The sequence below is a fragment of the Bos mutus genome, chromosome 22, assembly GCF_027580195.1.
Source record: "Bos mutus isolate GX-2022 chromosome 22, NWIPB_WYAK_1.1, whole genome shotgun sequence".
Classification (NCBI taxonomy): domain Eukaryota; kingdom Metazoa; phylum Chordata; class Mammalia; order Artiodactyla; family Bovidae; genus Bos; species Bos mutus.
The window spans coordinates 67368388-67389032 of NC_091638.1; the positions used below are offsets into that span (position 1 = coordinate 67368388).

The 20645-nt window shown below is 60.3% G+C and overlaps 3 protein-coding genes across 7 annotated transcripts; all 3 read left to right on the forward strand.

The window, feature by feature from the left end:
- Positions 1-308: 308 nt before the first annotated feature.
- On the forward strand, positions 309-2581 carry B4GAT1 (beta-1,4-glucuronyltransferase 1). The gene is made up of 2 exons (XM_005903518.3): positions 309-1483; positions 1716-2581. Exons 1-2 carry the CDS (start codon positions 428-430, stop codon positions 1905-1907), a joined length of 1248 nt encoding a protein of 415 aa, XP_005903580.1. The 5' UTR covers positions 309-427; the 3' UTR covers positions 1908-2581.
- Positions 2582-2858: 277 nt separating this feature from the next.
- BRMS1 (BRMS1 transcriptional repressor and anoikis regulator) lies at positions 2859-10010 on the forward strand. 5 transcript variants are annotated; one of them, XM_070359410.1, is made up of 10 exons: positions 2865-3160; positions 3391-3559; positions 5737-5882; positions 5953-6043; positions 6201-6328; positions 6476-6555; positions 6628-6724; positions 8515-8553; positions 8954-8993; positions 9386-10010. In XM_070359410.1, the coding sequence occupies exons 3-10, from the start codon at positions 5744-5746 to the stop codon at positions 9993-9995; spliced, it is 1224 nt and encodes a 407-aa protein (XP_070215511.1). In that variant the 5' UTR covers positions 2865-3160; positions 3391-3559; positions 5737-5743; the 3' UTR covers positions 9996-10010. The 5 variants fall into 5 exon arrangements, 4 of the variants coding, with proteins under 4 accessions (XP_070215512.1, XP_070215511.1, XP_070215510.1 ...); XM_014480746.2 differs by lacking the exon at positions 3391-3559 and adding an exon at positions 7224-7316 and having other exon boundaries at positions 2869-3160; positions 8489-8553; positions 9386-9525; XM_070359411.1 differs by lacking the exon at positions 3391-3559 and having other exon boundaries at positions 2859-2992.
- A 791-nt stretch (positions 10011-10801) lies between these two features.
- Positions 10802-17407, forward strand: RIN1 (Ras and Rab interactor 1). The gene is made up of 10 exons (XM_005903517.3): positions 10802-10973; positions 11118-11298; positions 11397-11511; positions 11612-11684; positions 11830-11921; positions 12088-12837; positions 13125-13430; positions 13732-13863; positions 13990-14141; positions 15088-17407. Exons 1-10 carry the CDS (start codon positions 10888-10890, stop codon positions 15571-15573), a joined length of 2373 nt encoding a protein of 790 aa, XP_005903579.3. The 5' UTR covers positions 10802-10887; the 3' UTR covers positions 15574-17407.
- The last annotated feature ends 3238 nt before the right edge of the window (positions 17408-20645 follow it).

The window sequence follows — 20645 nt, forward strand, 5'->3', positions numbered from 1 at the left end:
GCACAGCCAGGAACCGCGCCATCCTTCACCATTCTGCAGTCAAGTTCGGTCACAGTTTCCGCTCCCTGATTCTGGGGCGAGAGAACCAAGGTCTCAGGACGCACTTAGTCCGGGAGGTCGCGCACTGACCCAGAGGACGGGGTGCAGGTCCCCCGGAACACAGCAGGCGCGGTGGCGGGCAGTTTCCAGCGTTTGCAAAGCGCGCGGCGCGGACCGAGGCTGCAGTAACTCCTCCCGGGTAGCAGGGGGCGAGCTGGCTCGCCGGAGGCCAGCGCGGGCGGCCGGGTGGGCGGGGCTGCGCGAGGGGCTCGGTTCGCCTCGGCTCGCTTCGGCCGCGCTCGGCAGGCTGCGGTAAATCCGGGTTTGCAGAGGCTAGTGGAGGCTGCGGCCCGGTGGTCCCTGCTGCGCGCCCCGAACCCCGAGAGCCATGCAGATGTCCTACGCCATCCGATGTGCCTTCTACCAGCTGCTGCTGGCCGCGCTCATGCTGGTGGCTATGCTGCAGCTGCTCTACCTGTCGCTGCTGTCCGGGCTGCATGGGCAAGAAGAGCAAGACCAATATTTCGAGTTCTTTCCCCCATCCCCGCGGTCGGTGGACCAAGTCAAGGCGCAGCTCCGCACCGCGCTGGCCTCCGGAGGCGTCCTGGACGCCAGCGGCGACTACCGCGTCTACAGGGGCCTACTGAAGACCACCATGGACCCCAACGATGTGATCCTGGCCACTCACGCCAGTGTGGACAACCTGCTGCACCTGTCGGGCCTGTTGGAGCGCTGGGAGGGCCCTCTGTCGGTGTCGGTGTTCGCCGCCACCAAGGAGGAGGCGCAGCTGGCCACGGTGCTGACCTATGCGCTGAGCAGCCACTGCCCCGATATGCGTGCCAGGGTCGCCATGCACCTTGTGTGCCCCTCACGCTACGAGGCCGCCGTTCCCGACCCCCGGGAGCCAGGGGAGTTTGCCCTGTTGCGTTCCTGCCAGGAGGTCTTTGACAAGCTGGCTAGGGTGGCCCAGCCCGGGGTCAATTACGCGCTGGGCACCAACGTCTCCTACCCCAATAACCTGCTGAGGAATCTGGCTCGTGAGGGGGCCAACTATGCCCTGGTAATCGACGTGGACATGGTGCCCAGCGAGGGGCTGTGGAGAAGCCTGCGGGAAATGCTGGATCAGAGCAAGCAGTGGGCGGGCACAGCGCTGGTGGTGCCTGCCTTTGAGATCCGTCGAGCTCGCCGCATGCCCATGAACAAAAACGAGCTGCTGCAGCTCTACCAGGTGGGCGAGGTGCGGCCCTTCTATTATGGGCTCTGCACCCCCTGCCAGGCGCCCACCAACTACTCCCGCTGGGTCAACCTGCCAGAAGAGACCTTGCTGAGGCCTGCCTACGTGGTGCCCTGGCAAGACCCCTGGGAGCCATTCTACGTGGCTGGAGGCAAGGTGCCCACCTTCGACGAGCGCTTTCGGCAGTATGGCTTCAATCGTATCAGCCAGGTGCTCTTAAGGGAGAGGGAAGGGGAAATGGGGCAGGAGGGATGGGGGAGTCAGGGAGGTCTGAATGGAAAAGAGGCAATGAGGCAGGGGGGATCATAGTTCAGGAAGTGGTTGAATGGTTGGAAGATCCAGGGTGCCTCCAGAGGACTAGGAATGCTGGAGCGAGCAGGGATGTCAGTCTCTGCTCTAGGAATGTCATCACAACTTTGCTGATCTGTCTCTCCCTCCACAGGCCTGTGAGCTGCACGTGGCAGGATTCGATTTCGAGGTGCTGAATGAAGGTTTCCTGGTTCATAAAGGCTTCAAAGAAGTTTTGAAATTCCATCCCCAAAAGGAGGCTGAAAATCAGCACAATAAGATCCTTTACCGTCAGTTCAAACAGGAGTTGAAGGCCAAGTACCCTGACTCCCCGCGTCACTGCTGAGCCCTTCCCCCGCCTAGTCTGAGAAGTCTCAGACCCCTCCCTCCTTAGGCCGCCCCTCAGGCCTGACTGGGGTAAGAAATGTCACTCCACTTTACAGTGGTGGCTGTGGTGTTTGAACACTGGACTTGAATATGGGGTGCTGGGGTCAAGTCCTAGCTTAACCACTAACTAGTTGTGTGGCCTTGAGCAAATCCCGTTCTCTCCCTGAGCTTCAGTTACCCCGTCTGTAAAAGGGAGGTGAGAAATACCTACCTCACAGAACTGTTGGGAGGCTCAGAGGAGATGCTGTATGTGAAAACACTCTGTAAGCTTCGTACAAATGTGAAGTATTATTAATATTATTACAGTATTATTATTGTTGTTATTATTGTTATTATTATTAACAATCTTGGGTGGTGGGCAGTAGGAGAGCAAAAAAGTATGAATGGGGCAGAGCTGAGAAGTCAGTACTTAACAAAAGGGGCGTTTTGGAAAGAAAGCAGATGAAGGCGTTGAATTTAGTTCTTAGGTTTTCGGCAGCTTACTGGTAGTCTAGGCCTCCGTCCCGGGGACTCTGGAGAAGGGAAAGGTCTTGTAGGTTCTGTGTGTTAATAGTCTGAGATCTGTACCCTTGAATAGGCTGAGCTGGGTAATTTGCCTACCGATTACAATGTGTAAATAAATAAGTGTTGACACCTATAGTTGGCTTCATTACTCTCCTGAACTGGGCGGGGATGGGAGAACAGGTCGCAGGTTCTCCCCTTTTCAAGCCGGGGGAGTTGGCTCTGGAGCGAGGAGCGCGGGCTTCGTGGCAAACAGCGCACAAGGGCCTTTCCTGCCTGTTGAAAGCCTGTGCAAATTTCGATCGGTTGCTATGGAAACCGGCCCGCGGTATCCCAGCATGCCTCACCCCCAGCTGCCCAATTGTGAGAGCTCCGATAGGCGCCTCCTGATGACACATGCGGAAGCGCGGCCAGGCCCCCGCCCCAGGAGGAAAGAGACCGGCCCAGCGCTTCCGGGAGCCCGGCGGCGGCGCCCAGTGTCCGCATCCTCCGGCACCTCTCAGGGAGTTTTGGACGTGAGGTCAGAGGCCCCACTCCCCGCGGGTGCGTAACGCCAACCCTGGCTCCTGGTTTGCCCTCTCCGGTCAGTCGGTCGGAGCCGGCCCAATCTCCAGGGCCGAAGCGGAGACTTAACCGGCCGGACGCGTGCGGGGACCGCGGGACCAGAGCTGGCAGCGGAAGAGCCAGTGATTCTCCCTCCCGCGCCTGCACGTACGGAGATGGAACTGGGCGGGAAGCTTTCGGTGCGCCGTGGAGGGGTTGGGTTGGCTTCTTCGAAACTGGAGCAGAGTCTTCCTTCCTAGGAGGCCTCCCCTCGACTTGCTCACTTTCTGAAAGATAAATTGCAATACGCACAGTGCCCACGATTTGCTTTGCCATTCCTTACCGCTTGCAGCCTTTACAACACTGAGTGGCGATGGTTATTCTCTTTTTATACCCAGGGTAAGGAGTAGACTCAGAGACTGCTGGAGAGACTTTTCCCAACCCCTCACCCTTTCTGATCCAGAAAGATAGGCCTTACCAGTGAAGAGGAATTGCAAAGTTTGGAAAATGAAGGAACTGAGGCTTGAGATTGGAAAAGAGGCTGGTTTGGTGAACAGAGGCTTTCAGGTCAGGTTGAGATCATTTGTGAAATCATTGAGGGATGTTTTGAAACTTTTTAAGTGTTAGTCTCTCAGTCGTGTCCGACTCTTTGTGACCCCATGGACTGTAGCCCTCCAGGCTTTTCTCCATGGAATTCTCCAGGCAAGAATACTGGAGTGGGTAGCCATTCCCTTCTCCAACAGATCTTCCCCACCCAGGAATCAAACCCAAGTCTTCTGCCTTGCAGGCACATTCTTTATCATCTGAGTCACCAGGGAAGTCCACTTTGAAACTTAAGCCAATCGCTTTATTCGAATTGATGTTTGCTACCTTTGCAGAAGCCAGGGGCTACCGAGAAGTAAAAGCCAATCCCTGCCCTACAAAAGTTTTTGTTTAACTTTGTATTTGCAAATCCTCCAGTCATCAAATGAGTCAGTGCAAATGGGTGAATAAAGCACATGTGCAGCCCTGCCCTGGTAAGGCTTACAGGCTGGTTGGAGAGACAGATGTGGGGATGGGCAAATAGATACGCAAATAAGTCAGGAAGGGTGACTGCACAGAGCTAAAGGACAGCAAAGACGCCCAGAGAAGGTATCACAGTGAAACAGAAGCCCCCAGTAGGCAAAGAGACGATCTGCTGAGAAGACTGTTTCTTCTTCCTCTTGGCTGATGTTTTGGCTGCACGTGGCACCGTCACTTCTTCATTCTGAAATTCTCTCTCCCCAGCTTTGAGTTTTTCCTCCTCCATCTCTTGCTAATTTTCTTCTTTTTTGGAGGGGTCTCATCGTCTGACCCTTCGGTAACCCTGGAGTTCCATCATGAGCCCCTTCTCACTCCACACATTCTGCCTTGCTGGTGGCACCCTCTCCCAAGGTCTGAAGAACTCACTCTATGTGATGACCAGATCTCTGCAGCCCAGATTTCTCTGAGGCTTAGACCCATGTGTGCCCAGCCCTGCCCCTTCTCTCCTTTCAGGGTCTTTGTTCATGCCACTCATTCTCCTTCGAATGCTTTCTCTCCCTCGGCCAGCTCAGCTCATGGGTTTGGCCCATCATCCTCTGCAAGCCCTCACTGCTGCAGCAAGCTCCAGGTTTCATTTAGCTGCCTCTCCCATTTGCCCTTGGTCTTAACTCTTCTGCTTCATGGCCTCTGTCTCCCAGGAACTTGTCAACTCCTTGAGATCAGAGACTCTCTGTCTGCCGCACTTGAGCCAAGCTCCTACCATAGTGTCTGATGGTACCTAACATATATTAGATTTTTCAATAAAGATTAAATCAGTGAGTAAAAGGATGCTTAACAGTGTTCTTTGTTGCTGAGAAGTCAAGGTAGGCACCAAAAAATATTGGCATCGGGTACAGGGAGGTCATCTGTTAACTCTGCAGGATCAGTTTCAGCTGAGAGCGACGATACAGAAACAGATTGGAACAAGTAGAAGGTGAAAGAGTAGGAAGAGCAAGTGTTTACAAGACCTTGCAAAGATGGGAAATGGGGGGAGTAATTGAGTGGAGTGGGATGAAGTTTTGTGTTTCTGCTTTTTCTGCATGTTGGGAAATACCTAAGCATGTCTAAAGTTTCCTAAGAAAGAGCTGCCAAGAGGGAAAATTGAGCATGCAGAAGAGAGAGAGGGGAACTGATGACGTGGGGTCTTAGAGGAAGCAGAAGGAGATAGGATTTGAGCATAGCGAGAGGACCCGAGCATCGAAGCGTGGGAAGAGAAGTGGAGAGCTTTATAGGCAGAAGGGACAGCACGGGGGGCAGCAGGGGCTGGGGAGGAAGTGCGTGGTGTATTTGAGAACTGGCCATTAAGTGTGGGGTGGAGGAGCTGGACAGTGGTTCAAGTCCAGTGTGCAGGGCCTCTAAAGCCTGGGTCAGAAGTTTGGGCCCAGTCCCATAGGCAGTGGGGAGCCCATCTTGACCTTTCCCATCTTATGGATCATCACCTTGGCCAATATTACGGGGATTGAGATCACCAACAGTACCCAAGGGAATGGGCATTTCCACGGCTCCTAGATTTCTGGGAGATGTGTAGATGGCTCCATTTGTACCTGCCCCACCCCGCATGTCCCCGGGGCCCAGCGAGTCCAGTCCAGCCCCTCCCCTGGTTGTCCTCATCTGCAGCGAGGCTTGGTTCGACTCCCCAAGTGACCACTTTGCCACTCGGAGCTGGGGGCAGGGGTGAGTGATGGCTCCACTGCTCCTCCCAGTGCCCAGATGCCCGTCCAGCCTCCAAGCAAGGACACAGAGGAGATGGAAGCAGAGGGCGACTCAGCCGCTGAGATGAACGGGGAGGAGGAGGAGAGCGAGGAGGAACGGAGCGGCAGCCAGACCGAGTCCGAGGAGGAGAGCTCAGGTGAGCCCCACACGCGCTCGAGCACCCTGCCCGCTGCCCCCAGCCGGCCCTGACTGGCCTCTTGTCCCAGAGATGGACGAGGAGGACTGCGAGCGGCGCCGCAGTGAATGCGTCAGCGAGATGATGGACCTGGAGAAGCAGTTCTCGGAGCTGAAGGAGAAGTGAGCGAGGGGCCCGGGGCCCGGCTTTCAGGAGGCAGCGGTGGGCCTGGCGCTGGCCAGGGCTGGCTGGGGCAGCGTGAGCAAGGGCCTGACCTGGGGCTCTGGGCACGCGTGTGATGGACGGGCGCATGGGCGCACGGCTGCCTTTCCCTCCCAGGTTGTTCCGGGAACGACTGAGTCAGCTGCGGGTGCGGCTGGAGGAAGTGGGAGCTGAGAGGGCGCCCGAGTACACGGAGCCCCTGGGGGGGCTGCAGCGGAGCCTTAAGATTCGCATTCAGGTGGCAGGTCTGTGGCCCGTCCTGTGCCCCGTCCCCTTAAGAGAACCCACGGCTCTCTGTCCCCTTCCCCTCTCACCCGTGCCCTGCCTCGCCGGCCTTTGTGGGCAGCCAGGGCCCTGGCCAAGCCCGGCCGCCCATCACCCTCCCTCCGCAGGGATTTACAAGGGCTTCTGTCTGGACGTGATCAGGAACAAGTATGAGTGTGAGCTGCAGGGAGCCAAGCAGCACCTGGAGGTGAATGTGGGTGTGCCGGGTGGGGAGGAGGTGGCCGCCCGCCCGCCAGCTGAGCCGCCACGCCTCTCACAGAGTGAGAAGCTGCTGCTGTACGACACGCTGCAGGGCGAGCTGCAGGAGCGGATCCAGAGGCTGGAGGAGGACCGCCAGAGCCTGGACATCAGCTCTGGTGAGGCCAGCAGCCGCCCGGCGCCCCTGTGCTTCCAGTGCCCGGTCCCCGTCTGGGCCTCGGCTTCCCCGCCTGCACGGGGGTGGGTGTAAGAGGACCCACTCCGTGTTCACCGTGGGGACTGACAGAAAGCAGACGGGGAAAGGCCCGGCCTGGTGCCTGGCTGGGGGTCCCATGCTGTTTCCAGAACGGAGGCATCATTCTGACACACGTGCCCCTGCCGTGGCCACAGTGTGCCCATTCACACAGGGCACGGGGGAGGGAGGGACTAATGATCTCACACCCCCATCCATGAAACAGATGAGGAAACTGAGGTTTGCGGAAGCACAGTGACCTCTTTCCCAGGATTGAACGTGGCTTCCAAGCCCAGGCTTCTTTGCACTGCCCTGGGGAGGTTGATGGGGACGGGCTGGCCTGGCCCACATGAGCGACACGGGCTATAGGGGTGGGGCGTCCTGGGAGGGTGGCACCCCGATGCTGACTCTGGTCTGGGGCGCAGAGTGGTGGGATGACAAACTGCACGCCAGAGGCAGCTCGAGGACCTGGGACTCGCTGCCGCCCAACAAGAGGAAGAAGGCGCCTCTCGTCTCCGGTATCCTTCCCCACACAGTGGCTGAACTGTGCAGGAGGCCAGGGTGGAGGCACGTGGGAGACAGAGGCAGACCAGACCCACTTAAGGGCATCTGGCCTCCTGTGTGTCCAGGCAGATCCAGCTGTTGAATTTTCTGCAGGGTCCTCCTGGGCTGTGTGGACCATGGAAAAATAGAAGCATTCATCCAGAGACTTCCCCATAGTTTTCTGAGTGAGGTCTCCTCTGACGCCCTTCTGGCTTTCTCACAGTGTCCCGGGCATGTCCCAGGCTCTCCCGCTCCCATGCCTTTGCTGACTTTCCACTCCCCTCTTGGATGCCTTTGCCTGTCTGCCTGCTCGGTGCCCATCAATTGTCACCTCCTCCGTGAAGCCTCTCCTGGTTTCCCCGACAATGGCTGTGGCTTCCCTCTCCTCTGCACCCCTGTACCTGAACTGGGGCACCTGCCTCCCTTCTGGACATAGTCACCGCTGCCACCCCCCAGGTGTGAGCCCCTCTTGTTCAGGGCCTGCTGTGCTGGCCTCCCTGCCTCGCATAGCCCAGCACGGAGTTGAATTGAATTCTTAGGTATACACACCCCTCCGTATTTCTGCCGCAACCAGATTATCAGGAAGTTGACCTCCTGATGATGGGGATCAGGTTCAAGCAGGGAGGGAAGAATCTGGACTGCGAGACTTGAGCAGGGGTGGGAGGTGAGGGTGTGGAGACGTCAGGGGGACAGAGTGGCTAGTCCCCAGACGGGCGGGTGAGACCGATGGAGGGTGGTTTTCAGGACAGAAGAGATGAGAGTCCCCGTGTAGGTGGGAAAGGGGCCAGATGAGGGAACAGGGGGGCAAGATCCCTAAGTGGGTGGCCTGGGCCTTGGCCTTCTGACCTTGAGGCCTGAGAGAAGGTGAGGAGGGAGCTAAGGGGTGGTAGGATTGAGGCTGGATGCCCTCTGTGGACTGGGTGAGATTGAAATAGGCCGCAGCCACGCACTCCACCCTGCTAAGAACCTAGGAGCCACGAGGTCGGAGGTGGAGCCTGAGTGCTACCCCAGGTGCTCGGCGCCCCACCCCGCCGTCCACGGCACCGCCTCTTCTGAGTGCTGGCACCTCCCACCCCCTGGGCTGGGGGCCTGGGCCTATCCCCTGCCCCCTCCACCAGGCTTCCTGCTTCCTTGACCCCCATCTCAGGCCCTTATATTGTGTACATGCTGCAGGAGATCGACATCCTGGAGGACTGGACGGCCATCAAAAAGGTGGGTCCAGTGCTGCCTGCCACAGGGTGGGGGCTGTCAGTGCGGCGTCCCCTCCCCAGCCAGACCGGCTTTGGTCTGTATGTGGGCCTTCCGCTGGGGAGCTCTCTTGTCAGCCCCCGGCACCCTCTGCTTCACCCTGGCTTTGCTTGGCCTCCCAAACCTCCTGTTTACATCAGCCCCTTTCTTGTTCCAGGCAGGTTTTGATGGGCTGGGAGGAAGGAAGGCAGCTGGGCTGCCTGGGTCTCTGACAAGAGAGCATCTCAGTCCTTTGCCTGGAAGGGGCCTTAAACTCCCCTCAGCCCCTCTTGTGCAGCCCCCCATCCCAGAAAGGCTGCTGTGGAAGGGGGACTTGCTAAGCCGCAGGCAGCCTCTCAGTGGGCTTTTCTTCTTATCCACCCAGGCGAGGGCAGCTGTGTCCCCTCAGAAGAGAAAATCAGATGGTAAGAGTCACCAAGGGTGTCCCACCTCCCACCACCCCCTCCCCCAGGCCAGCCTCCAGGAAAGGCCCGGAGGGAGGCAGGGGCATATCAGATCAGTTAGGACACTCTGGGTTTGAGGGCAGCTCTGGGTTTGAGGTCACGGAATTGGGGTGGGGTTGGGGCCAGGTCTGGTTAGGGAGAATAGAATGCTGAGCCTCCACAGCTGGCCTGGGGGCCTGGAGAACTAGGGAGCCCATGAGTAAGGGCTGTGGGGCTGCCCTGTCCTCCCGGCCTCGCCTGCCCTGGGCCAGACTGAGGCCACTCCTCTCAGTCCCCTGTATGAAGTGCCTCCCTTCCTCTTGGTTTGCCTTCCTCTCACCTGTAGTCATTTTTCCCTTCCTGTGTACCCTCAGGACCTTGACCCTGCTCTTCACAGCCAGGGGGGCCCCTTGGAGCAGCTGGCACCAAACTCAGGACTGGAACTTTCCTGCTGCAGAAAGGCAGACTGGCAGGCCCCTCGGGGTCTGCCCAGCCATCTCTCCAGTTCTGCTCCAGGGTCCTCCGCTCCAGCCATCCCTGGTCTGGGCTCCTCTGCCCTCCCCGGGGCCTGAACAGCCAAGGCCTGGAGCTGCCCGAGGCTGGCCAGACGGTCTCCTCCCTCCCCAGCCAGCCCACCACCACCCCCTCCCAAAGGTCACCCTTCTCGGAGCCCTCCCTGACGAAGACATGCCTGTCTTAAGCCAAAGCAACATCCTTTCTTTGGACCTTGGACTCCAGTCACTGAGTTGGGTCCCACTTCACAGGAACTCTGAGCCAGAAATTATATTTGAGGGGCCTGCGTGTCCTGGCTGTTGCTGGAGTGACAAGGCAGGCTCCTTGGGTCTACCTTCTCGAGGAGGTTCCTGGTGTCTGCCTCCTACATTTCAGGGACTGGAATTAAAACCTTTCCTGGGACTCTGGTATGACCCGCCTGTGTCTAATTTACTTTGCAAGGGAATCAGGACTCTGGTGGAAAGTGCTTGAGACGGGCAGTCTCTGCTGGGGGCCCTGGTATCTCGTACAGTGAGTGGAGCCTACCCCTTATGACTTGGGGTATAGGCTGGGGAAGGAGGCATTCCCCCACACATCTGCTCCAGATGTGGGGGGCTGGGTGCTGGTGAGCAAAGTCTGAGGCAACTTGGGGCACAGGCCGAGCACGTGGCCTGGGTGCTCCGTGCCTAGAGACTGGATCGTGTCTGCACCTGCCCCAGTCTCTTGGCAGATTGGCAAGGCAGGCTGTGTGCGTGGGAGGCAGCCAGCAGCAGCGCCGTGTGCCGATGACCTCACAGCCAGACTCCCCCCCTGTTTAGTGCTGAGTGTCAGAACCACCCCCAGAACCTCCACTAAGCAAAGGGGTTAGTTTCCATGGAGACACAGCATCCTTTCTCCATGGCAACCTGAAATCCCCAAAACCAAGTTAAGCTCAGGCATGAGTCATCTGTGGCCAGTAGGGGGCACTCACCCAAAAGGCTGACCTTAGGGCCAGGGACAGATGAGCAGTTGACCACAGACTGGAAGGTGCCCCAAGGGCGAGGCCCGTGGAGACCTTGGCGGGCACAGCTTAACCCCTTCCTGTCCACCTGTGCGTTTTGAGGAGTCTGGCAAGGCTGCAGGAAGCGCCGTGTGGAGGTGGCAGCCCCACAGCTAGAACTCTGGGCAGGCCACCTGCATGGAATGGATCCCTGCCCCCAGAGGCTGGGCCCAGAGCAGAGGAAGCAGGCACTGCCCGGGCTGAGTGGACACACAAGAGTTAACTGGCGGGTGTGACGGGGCGAACCGCCCTCAGGAAGTGTTACTCACCACTGGGAATGTGAGTGCTCTCGCCTTGGGGGCTGGCTTCTCTGAGTCCCGGGAGAGACTGGAGGAGCTCCCAGCCATGGATACCCCCCGGGAGCCAGGAACAGGCCCCCTCGGAACCCCCTACCCAGCCAGCTTCGCTTCTGGGCACCTGGAGAGAGAAAAGTTAGTGAAGTTGGAAGGGCAGCCCCGGTGGGGTGGTGTGGAAGGTGGGGACCCCGAGCTGGGTCTGTCCCAGGGCAAAGGAAGGGGAGACGGTTGGGCAAAACCCTGCTCAGGCCTGGTGCCCCCGCCCCCCACCCCCGCCAGGCCAGCCCAGGACCCACGGTACGATGTGCCTGGTGCCGGCGGGGTGCAGGCAGGTGGATTGCAGCGGCCAGGGCGCACCGTGAGCCTGCGGGAGCGCCTGCTGCTCACCCGGCCCGTGTGGCTGCAGCTGCGGGCCAACGAGGCCGCCGCGCTGCACGTGCTGAGGACCGAGCCCCCCGGGGTGAGTCTCTCCCTACCCCTGGGGCTGGAGGCTGAGGGTAGAGGGGGCGAGGGGCTGGACACAGAGGACCTGAGCCTCTGATCCCTGTCCACTCGCAGACATTCCTGGTACGGAAGTCTAACAGTCGCCAGTGCCAAGCCCTGTGCGTGCGGCTGCCCGAGGCCAGTGGCCCCTCCTTCGTCTCTAGCCACTGTATCCAGGAGACTGCTGAGGGTGAGAGGGACTGGCCCGGCCTGGCGGGAGGGGCTGGAAGCATCAGGTCGGGGCTCAGGGGGGCTGCTCCCAGAGAACAACCTCCCTTCCCATCCCTCAGGCGTCTCCCTGGAGGGCTCAGAGCTTGTGTTCCCAGACCTGGTCCAGCTGATCTGTGCCTACTGCCACACCCGGTAAGCCTGCCTGCAGGGTGCCTGCTCTCCACAGGGCCCTGCTTCCCTTCCCAGGACATCTTGCCCTCCTTGCCCACAGGCGCTCCCAATGCCCGCCACGCAGAGCTTTCCTCACTGCCCACTTTTTGCTCCCCTCTGGCCTTAGGGACATTCTTCTCCTCCCGCTTCAGCTCCCCAGAGCCATCCGCCAGGCAGCTACCCACAAGGAGCTGGAAGCCATCTCCCATCTGGGCATGGGTAAGGGCTCCCGGGCTACCCACTGCACAGATGGACAAGCTGAGGCCAAGAGGGAAGGGGAAGGCGAAGGCACACAGACTGAAGCCTGGGCCTTTACCCCAGTTGGGTCCCCTCCCTGAGTCCCCCCGACCCCCACCCCGAGGCCCAACCTGTTTCTCTTCCCTAGAGTTCTGGAGCTCCTCCCTCAACACCAAGTCTCAGCCAGGCCCATCAGAAGGCCCCCCGCTGCCCCGGCTGAAGCCCCGGCCCCCACAAGAGCTGGACCAGGGCACTGGAGCTGCCCTGTGTTTCTTCAACCCCCTGTTCCCAGGGGATCTGGGCCGCACCAAGCGGGAGAAATTCAAGAGGAGCTTCAAAGTGCGTGTGTCCACGGAGACCTCCAGCCCCCTGTCTCCCCCAGCTGTGCCACCTCCCCCAGTCCCGGTGTTGCCAGGGACAGTCCCCAACCAGACAGAAAGGTTGCCCCCTCGCCAGCTGCTACGGAGGGAGAGCTCAGTGGGGTACCGTGTGCCAGGGGGCGCCGGCCCCAGCCTCCCGCCGCTGCCCTCCCTCCAGGAGGTGGACTGCGCCTCCCCCAGCAGCTCAGAGGAGGAGGGGGTGCCGGGGTCCCAGGGGAGCCCAGCGACCTCACCCCACCTGGGCTACCGGCGGCGGCGGCGGCGGCCCCTGCTTCGGTCCATGAGCGCTGCCTTCTGCTCCCTGCTAGCGCCTGAGCGGCAGGTGGGCCGGGCAGCTGCGGCGCTGACGCAGGACAGACACACGGCCGTGGGACAGCTGGTACAGGACCTGCTGACCCAGGTGCGTGCCAGCCCCGAACCCCGGGAACTGCAGGCCGTCCGCGAGGCCCTGAGCCGGGCCCGAGCCATGCTGAGCGCGGAGCTGAGCCCGGAGAAGCTGCTGCCACCAGACAGGCTGGGTGAGACTCCAGCCCGGGGTCCGCTGGTGCAGCCCCATCTCCAGAATTCAGCTTTTCCGCCTTCCTCTCTCTCTGCCTCTCCAGGGCCGGCTTGTCTCTCAGTCTGTTCTTCCGTGTACACCCATCTTGTCTCTGCATCATTCAAGGAACTTCTACCCACTGCCTCTCTCCCAATCACAAAGCTTCCTCCTCTTTTTCATCCCTCTCCCCTCCCGATCATGCCCTTCCTCCCCGGGACTCCCACCCCGCCCCAGTTCCTCTGACCCTTGCCTGCCTCTCCCCCACAGAACAAGTCCTGGAGAAGTCGCTGCACCGCTCAGTGCTCAAGCCGCTGCGGCCCATCCTGGTGGCCCGCCTGCGGCACCGGCTTTCAGCCAACAGCTCCCTGGGCCGCCTGGCTGAAGGCCTCCGCCTGGCCCGGGCCCGGGGCGCCAGCGCCTTCGGGTCCCACTTAAGCCTGCCCTCCCCGGTAGAGATGGAGCAGGTGCGTCAGAAGCTGTTACAGCTGCTTCGCGCCTACTCACCCAGCGCCCAGGTCAAGCGGCTCCTGCAGGCCTGCAAGCTTCTCTACACGGCCCTGAGGACCCAGGCGGGTATGCCCCCTCCCACCACCTCCCACCGGCCGCTGCCAAGTCAGAGGCAGGCCACCGGGCTGAGGCTCTAGGAATGGCACAGCAGGGAAAACAAAGGAAAAAAAATATATATATATGGATATGGATCCACCTTCCCATTTCACAGATGGTAATACTGTGGCCCAGAAAGCAGAGCATCCACTCCCCATCCAGTGCCCCTGGTTGCCATAGAGACCACGTTGCCTGGCAGGCAGAGGGAGGGTCGTTGTCTAAGATAAGTAGCAAAGGATCCTGACCCTGTGGCCTCCTCCACCACCTACAGGGGAGGGCGCGGGGGCCGACGAGTTCCTGCCATTGCTGAGCCTCGTGCTGGCCCACTGTGACCTTCCTGAGCTGCTGCTGGAGGCCGAGTACATGTCAGAGCTCCTGGAGCCTGCCCTGCTCACCGGAGAGGGTGAGGGTCCCCATAGGCCCCCGCTTCTGTCTGGGTGGGGCTGGGGTACCCTGACTGAGCAGGGGAGGCAGGGAGGAGCAGTGGCTCACACCGAGCCTGAGCCGCAGCCCTCCCCTCATGTCCCAGGAGGCTACTACCTGACCAGCCTCTCGGCCAGCCTGGCCCTGCTGAGTGGCCTGACAGAGGCCCACACCCTGCCCCTGAGCCCCTCGCAGGAGCTGCAGCGCTCGCTCAGCCTCTGGGAGCAGCGCCGCCTGCCCGCCACCCACTGCTTCCAGGTAATGGGACTGGCCAGCCCCGGGGGGCACCTGGCATCATCTGGCGCGGTCTGCTCCTTCGCCCAGTGAGACTCAGAAAAGGCCGGGAAAGGGGAAGGGCAGTCCTGCGTCACCAGGCGACAGCGTCCCACACGGAACACCCGCCTGAGCCAGCCCTTCTGGATGATGTGTCTCACCAGCTGACACGGCTCAGTGCTCTGGCGGCCCACAGTCTTCACAGAAACTGAAGTGGGATCATTATTATGCCCATTTTACAGATGAGGAAACTGAGATATGGCATGGGAAGGGAAAGGGACACAGGCAGGCTCAAACCCCAGATCCTGGCTTCTGGCTGCCACCTGGACTCAGGCTTCCAGCCTACGCCCCTTCACCCTTGGCCCCCGCCCCCCATCCCCCTGGCTCAGGCGAGGTGCTCTGAGAGCCAGAGAGTAACTCTGCCATTCACCTCCTTCCTTCCAGTCAAGGGACACTTCCTTCCTTAGCGTTGGCTAAGAGTCCAGATTTGGTAGCCAGATCCTGGGTCCAAATGCTGGCATTTCTGCTTTCTGGCATTGGGAATTTGGGCCAGTTAGGTGGCCTCTTTGTGCCTCAGTTTTCTCGTCTGTAAAATGGGGTAATAGGACCTACATCCTGGGGTTGATATTGGATACAATGGGTTAATTCAGAATAAGCACTGAGGGCGCAGAGTAAGCTTGACCTGAGTGGGATCAATAGGCCATAGAGGCCTGCTGGGCCGTCCTTCCAGCACGCAGCTGTGACCCACAAGCCCGGGGACAGCCCTCTCATCCACAGAGCCCCTCCTCAGAGCTCACCTTATTCAAAAAGCTTTGGCTGCTGGTTCTACCACTGGCTCTGTCCCATCCACCCCTGTCCCTGCAGAGCCTGGACTGCGACCTCGAGCCTTGCAGGCAGGACTGAGTTCTTGTTCTTGCTTCTCCTTGCACAGCACCTCCTCCGCGTAGCCTATCAGGACCCCAGCAATGGCTGCACCTCCAAGACGCTGGCCGTGCCCCCAGAAGCCTCGATTGCCACGCTGAACAAGCTCTGTGCCACCAAGTTCCGGGTGACCCACCCTGATACTTTTGGCCTCTTCCTGTACAAGGGACAGGACTACCAGCGCCTGCCCCCCGGAGCCCTGGCTCACAGGCTCCCCACTGCCGGCTACCTTGTCTACCGCCGGGCAGAGCAGCCCGAGACCCCGGGGGCCTCACCTGGGGCTGCCACAGGAGAGGGCAGTGGGGGGCCAGAGGCAGGGGACAGGGAGGAGGACAAAGAGGGCCGGGGGACTGGGGAAACCAAGGCCAAAACCAGCCCCAGGGATGGCAGGGGAGAATCTGAGACAGTGGCCGAGGGGGCCGAGGACCAGGCCAGGGGAGGCCCCACTCAGCCAAGAGGGCCAGAGACTGAGGAGAGCCAGGCCGCAGAGGAGTAGCTGGGAATGGACAGAAGGGCTGCGTGGGGCAGGAAGCTCGGAGCCTGCTGGGACGGCCTTGCAAAGTGTCAGCCTCGCCGGCCCAGGCCACAGCCCCCAGAGCCTCCCAACTCTGCTCCTGGTCTGCCACCACCTCTGACCCTCCAGCACACCAATCACACCTGCTAGACACATCCAGGGCACTTGGTGAAGCCCAAGGGATCTGGGGGGCCCAGATGAAGGCCCTTGGCCTCTCCTCCTGCTCCCCCAGCTGGAAGCCAGGCAGCCCACAGTGAGGAGTGTGTCCAGCAGGGGAGAAATCCATCAGGGGCCCCACCTCTGGCGGCAGTGGGGAGGGGTGGGTGGTTCAAGGCCCAGGAAGGCCCCACCAATTTCCAGGTGTCAGGAGGACTCAGAGAAGCAGCAAGACCTCAGGGCTCAGTCCTGCCCACACCACCTGCAGAACAAGCGCCTCCGAACCTCAGTGTCCTCGCCTATAAAGTGCGGGTGCTACCGCTGCCCTGCCATCTCCCAGAAGCCTTCCATGGCTCAGAATAGACGGTTTTGTTGCAGAGCAGAGCACAGCTAGGGAAAGGGGAGAGAAAGAGGTTGAATATTAGCAAAACCCCCAGCTTGCATATACACACGCCTCTCTGAAGGTCCATTCTCCACCCTCACCTAAGGGAGAGGTTCTCCAAGCGGCCCTGGGGGACATCCAGGGGGCCAGGCTCAGCCAAGGGAGCACCCCTGTTCCAGTCTTTCCCCAAGAGAAGAAGTCCTCCCAGGCACGCTGCTGTCCCAGGGGAAGTGGACAGGTGAGACAGCCTTCTGAAATGGAATGAGGACTCGGAAACTGTCTCTTCTGCACTGAAGTCTCTTGGACCTCACAAGAGGTTTTTCAGGAGTCAGGGTCTGATTTATTACCCACCGAGGCTGGGAAAGTGACTCCTAAGACGCCACACAGCGGACCATTAGACCAAACCAGGAGTCAGGTTCCAACTATGCCTCGTGTTCTAAGCCACCAATACATTAATCCTCAAGGTTTAGGGCTTCTCCGATGGCTCAATGATAAAGAATCTGCCTGCAGTGCAGGAGATGTAGGAGATGGGGGTTTGATCCCTGGATCCGGAAGATCCCCTGGAGGAGGAAATGGCAGGCAACCCACTCCAATATTTTTGCCTGGGAAATCCCATGGACAGAGGAGCCTGGTAGGCTACAGTCCATGGGGTCGCAAAGAGTCAGACCTGAGCGACTGAGCGGGAGGTTCAAGCAGACAGCAAATGAGCAAAGAAAATACCAGAGACCACCACAAGAGGGCACACGTGGCCCAGGAAGCGGCTGAGAGGGCAACCTGATAGACTGCGGCTCCGGGGCTGCAGCGGTGCAGGTGGTCCTGGGGTTTGCAGTCTTGCAACCGCCAAGCAAGTAGAGGGCAGTGCAAGAGCCAAGACTTCTGGCCCTCAGCTCTCTTGGGAGTCTGAGGTCTGGATGAAGCTGGCCTCTGGGGACCACTCCCTGGGAAGGAACTAGGCCCCAGTGGAAGGAGGACCCTAGCCAGTCTCCGAGGGGCTCGCTCGGGCCCTGAGCACACGGGACAGCGGCCCACATATTAGACGTGATGGCTGTGAGGGGATTTCAGACCCTCCAGGTACAGCCCGGGTGCAGGACTCCCAAGTTTCTCACTAGGCCATCGGCAGCTCTCTGCCACCTTCCACCCCATCCCATGCACACACACAGGCTCCTCCCTGGCGAGGGGTCTCCCTTTACTCTTTTGTATGTACTCCCCACCAGTCCCGCACCCACCCAGTGCCTTGTACAGTGCTGGGCGCTCCACAGGCGCTCAATAAATGTTGTCCACTGATTGGAGTTTGATAACTAAGAGCGAAGGGCGGTGAGGTGGGAGGCTAAGGGAGGGCTGGGTTCTGGGAAGCAAACACAGGATGTCTCAAGTTCAGTCCCAGAGGAAGTTCCTGGCACGGTCGTAGGAGGTGTTCAGAGAGCCCCAGGGCTGGATGTAGAGCCGATCTCATGGGAACTACGACTGGTGGAGGCTTCTGGGCCCCTGCAAGTGGGCCTCTGCAAGCCCCTCCCACCCCCCTCCAGGGCTCAGTCCTAATTTCTGGCTCTGGGAATTCAGCATGCCCCCGGCAGTGGCTCACTGGAGCATTGCCAGGCCCTGCCTGCCACCTGAATCTCCCGGTTTATCTTCTGAAGAGATTCTTGATGGTTCAGGGGTCCCGACCAGGTAAATCCGCATGACCAAGGGTCATTGGACAGGGCTTGGGGCTCCAGGGAAGGCAACGATAGGTCAGTCTAGGATTGATCTCACTATCCCCATTTTACAGATGAGGAAACTGAGGCTTGCTCAGGGAAAGTGACTCGTTACAGGGCAAAGGACTCAGACACCAGGTTCCGTGGATCTTTAGATTCTACAGTCCTCCTAGAGAGAAGGACTGGTGTACTCATCCACTCAGCAGTAACCCATTGTGTCCGAACCGGCTAAGCACCCACAGCCCCAGCTGGAGGGAGTCAGGTGGGCAGCCTAGTGTGCACTTGGGTCTGTACTGCCCCCGACTCCCACCCCTGCCACCCACCTATGACCCTCTGAGGGAAGAGGAAGTCAGGGCTCTGAGAGGGGCCACGCTGAGCCCAGCGTCCACTGCTGCAGGGCAGGGCTGACCCTGATGCTCGGATCTCTGGAGGAGCAGCCTTCATTTCCTCACTTGGAACTGTTGCACTTCCACCTCACAGAAGTTTTCTGAATTGGTTTACTGTCTGTCTTCCTCACCCGAAGCCCAGAGCCAAGTCAGCCTTGTTCCCTGCTGAACCCTGGGGGCCTGGAACAATGCCTGGCCGGGAACTCCCACTTGGTAAGTGTGTGCGGAATAATTGATCCAGGAAGACTCAGCCTACACCGTTCATCCTGGTTCCTGGGACTCGGGGCAGCGGTGCAGCCTCCATTTCTGCCACTAGGGGGCGAGCGTGCCCTGCTCCCCCTCATTGCCAAGGTCCCTTCTCTCCTGAGGCCACCCAGGGACCCAGGGCACTCCCTTTGAGGATGGTGCAGGGCCTGGTGCCAGGAGGGAAGCAGCTCTTGCAGAGGGGCCCTGGGACCGCCCTGCAAACAGGATCCTGTTAGCGGAGGTTGGGAAGGGAATGCGGGAGCGGCCACATCCCCTCCGGGGCTCTCTTTCCGGGCAGGCCCAGGAGCCAGGCCCGTGGGGTGGCCTGAGAGAGGACCCTGCCAGGGGTGGGGAGGAAGGCGTCACTGAGATCCACAACGCCCTGACTCAACTTGAAGACAAAGCGATGAACACCCCGTATGGCCTGGGGACCATGTTCATGTACACAACCTAACACACAAAACACCCTGACTCATTTGCACACAGGCTGTGTCACACCTCACCTGCCATGGTCACTTACCGGAACGGCTGAGCGCCGCCACCCTTAAGAGGAACACCCAGAGCGTTAGCAACACCCTGACACTGTGAGCCAGTCGCGCCCTGTGGGACGGGACACAGACACACACAGCCCCTCCTCTGAGCCACACCCTGACACGGACGCCCCTGGGCCTGCGAACTCAGAGATACTCCCTCAACACCCTCCCTTTCGGATTCAGAATGTGACTCCCTGACACACATAGAGACACAGAGACACGTGGTGACCTGCTCCACAAGGACTCCTCGACACACACCCACCCCTGCCGGGCTGCCACGGACACACCCAGGGCCCCGGCTCGGCTCGGACGGGCTTCCTCCTTCCTGTGCTGCACAGGCGGAGAAGTGTAGACGCTCATACACACAAGTGCAGACACAGACGCGGACCCACACGGCCGGGGCCTATCCCAGCCGCCACTCGGCCGCCCCACCCCATGGTGGACCCCAGTGGGGGTTGTGAGTTGCTGAGAAGACCCTCGTGGGGGATGTGGTGACCCCACTGGCCAGGCAGGAGGCAGAGGCCGGCAGCACTGGGCGGGGAGGCCTGAGCTCATCAGATTCCAGCCTGAGTGATTCATGGGAAGTGCCTGGGGAAGGCGGGCCGGGGGGAACGGTCCAGGGGCCTGGGGCTTGGGAGGCCCAAGTGGGCCTGGGACCAGAGGGTCTTGGGACCAGAGCAAGCCTCTAGTCTGATACGGGGGAGGCTTTTGGCGGGGGGGAGGTGGCCCCGGCCTGAAGGGGTGTCTGCTGGGTCTGGCTCCTGGACAGGGCTTAGGACATGGAACCAAGTCGCAGAATGAGACAAACAGTCCCTCGCCCATCCCGCCCGGGGCCTGGGCCCCTGACCCCATGCCTTCCCAGCCCCAACAGCTGGGTGTCTTTAGCAAGGGTTAGGCCAAGGGTGGTGGAGCAGGGGTGGGGTGACCTTCACGGCCATGTCGGCCCCTCGGGCCCTCAGGCAGGCAGCCCCGTGACCCCCAGAGGCCTTGAGTGGCTGGACCAGCCTGGCTCAGTCAGGGCCCACAGGGTTGCAGACCCTCGCTGCCCTGCCAGGCAAGGCCTCTGCCAGAGAGAGCTGAGGACGTGCCTGTCCCAGCGCCAGGGATGTTTTCCTGCCGGAGTCCTCAGCTCCTGCTCCCCCTCGAAGCCCCCTGCCTCCCAGGCAAGGACCCAGCTCCTCCTGCAGGGTGACAGGAAGAGAGGATGGGGTTGGGGACAGGCCGCGGGTGCAGGAAGTGCCTTTCTTGGAACTCGGCACCAAAATAGCCCACTCTGGGTCTCAGTGTCCCACGGGGGAGGTGTGTGTCACCAAGGAGACCCTCACCAGGGCGGGGCCTGAGCTGACCTCAGCCTGGCTCCTGCCTGCCTCTCTCCCACCCCTCCCGCCCCTTGACAGCCCTCACCAACCCCCCGCCTCCCCCCCCCCAACCCCGCTTGGGCTCTGCTCCACTTTGAAGTCCTAACATAAATATCATGTCTGCTTGGGTTCCCCTTCCCGGCCTGGTCACAGCCCCCAGACCTGGCTCCCACCCCAGCCAGCCCTGGGGCTTCGAGCCAGGGGAGAGGGGGAAGGCTTAGACCACCCAGGGAAGGCGGTGAGCCAGAGACCCTGGGACAGGATGGGGGGGACTCTAGAGGGGAGACACCGAGGAGGGC

Coding starts and splice junctions, on each gene's coding strand:
- B4GAT1 (XM_005903518.3), top strand. CDS start 428: ATGCAGATGTCCTACGCCATCCGATGTGCCTTCTACCAGCTGCTGCTG. Junction 1,484..1,715: donor GCTTCAATCGTATCAGCCAG/GTGCTCTTAAGG, acceptor CTCCCTCCACAG/GCCTGTGAGCTGCACGTGGC.
- BRMS1 (XM_070359411.1), top strand. CDS start 5,744: ATGCCCGTCCAGCCTCCAAGCAAGGACACAGAGGAGATGGAAGCAGAG. Junction 6,044..6,200: donor TTCTCGGAGCTGAAGGAGAA/GTGAGCGAGGGG, acceptor TTTCCCTCCCAG/GTTGTTCCGGGAACGACTGA. Junction 8,994..9,385: donor TCAGAAGAGAAAATCAGATG/GTAAGAGTCACC, acceptor GTGTACCCTCAG/GACCTTGACCCTGCTCTTCA.
- RIN1 (XM_005903517.3), top strand. CDS start 10,888: ATGGATACCCCCCGGGAGCCAGGAACAGGCCCCCTCGGAACCCCCTAC. Junction 10,974..11,117: donor GGGCACCTGGAGAGAGAAAA/GTTAGTGAAGTT, acceptor CACCCCCGCCAG/GCCAGCCCAGGACCCACGGT. Junction 14,142..15,087: donor CCGCCACCCACTGCTTCCAG/GTAATGGGACTG, acceptor CTCCTTGCACAG/CACCTCCTCCGCGTAGCCTA.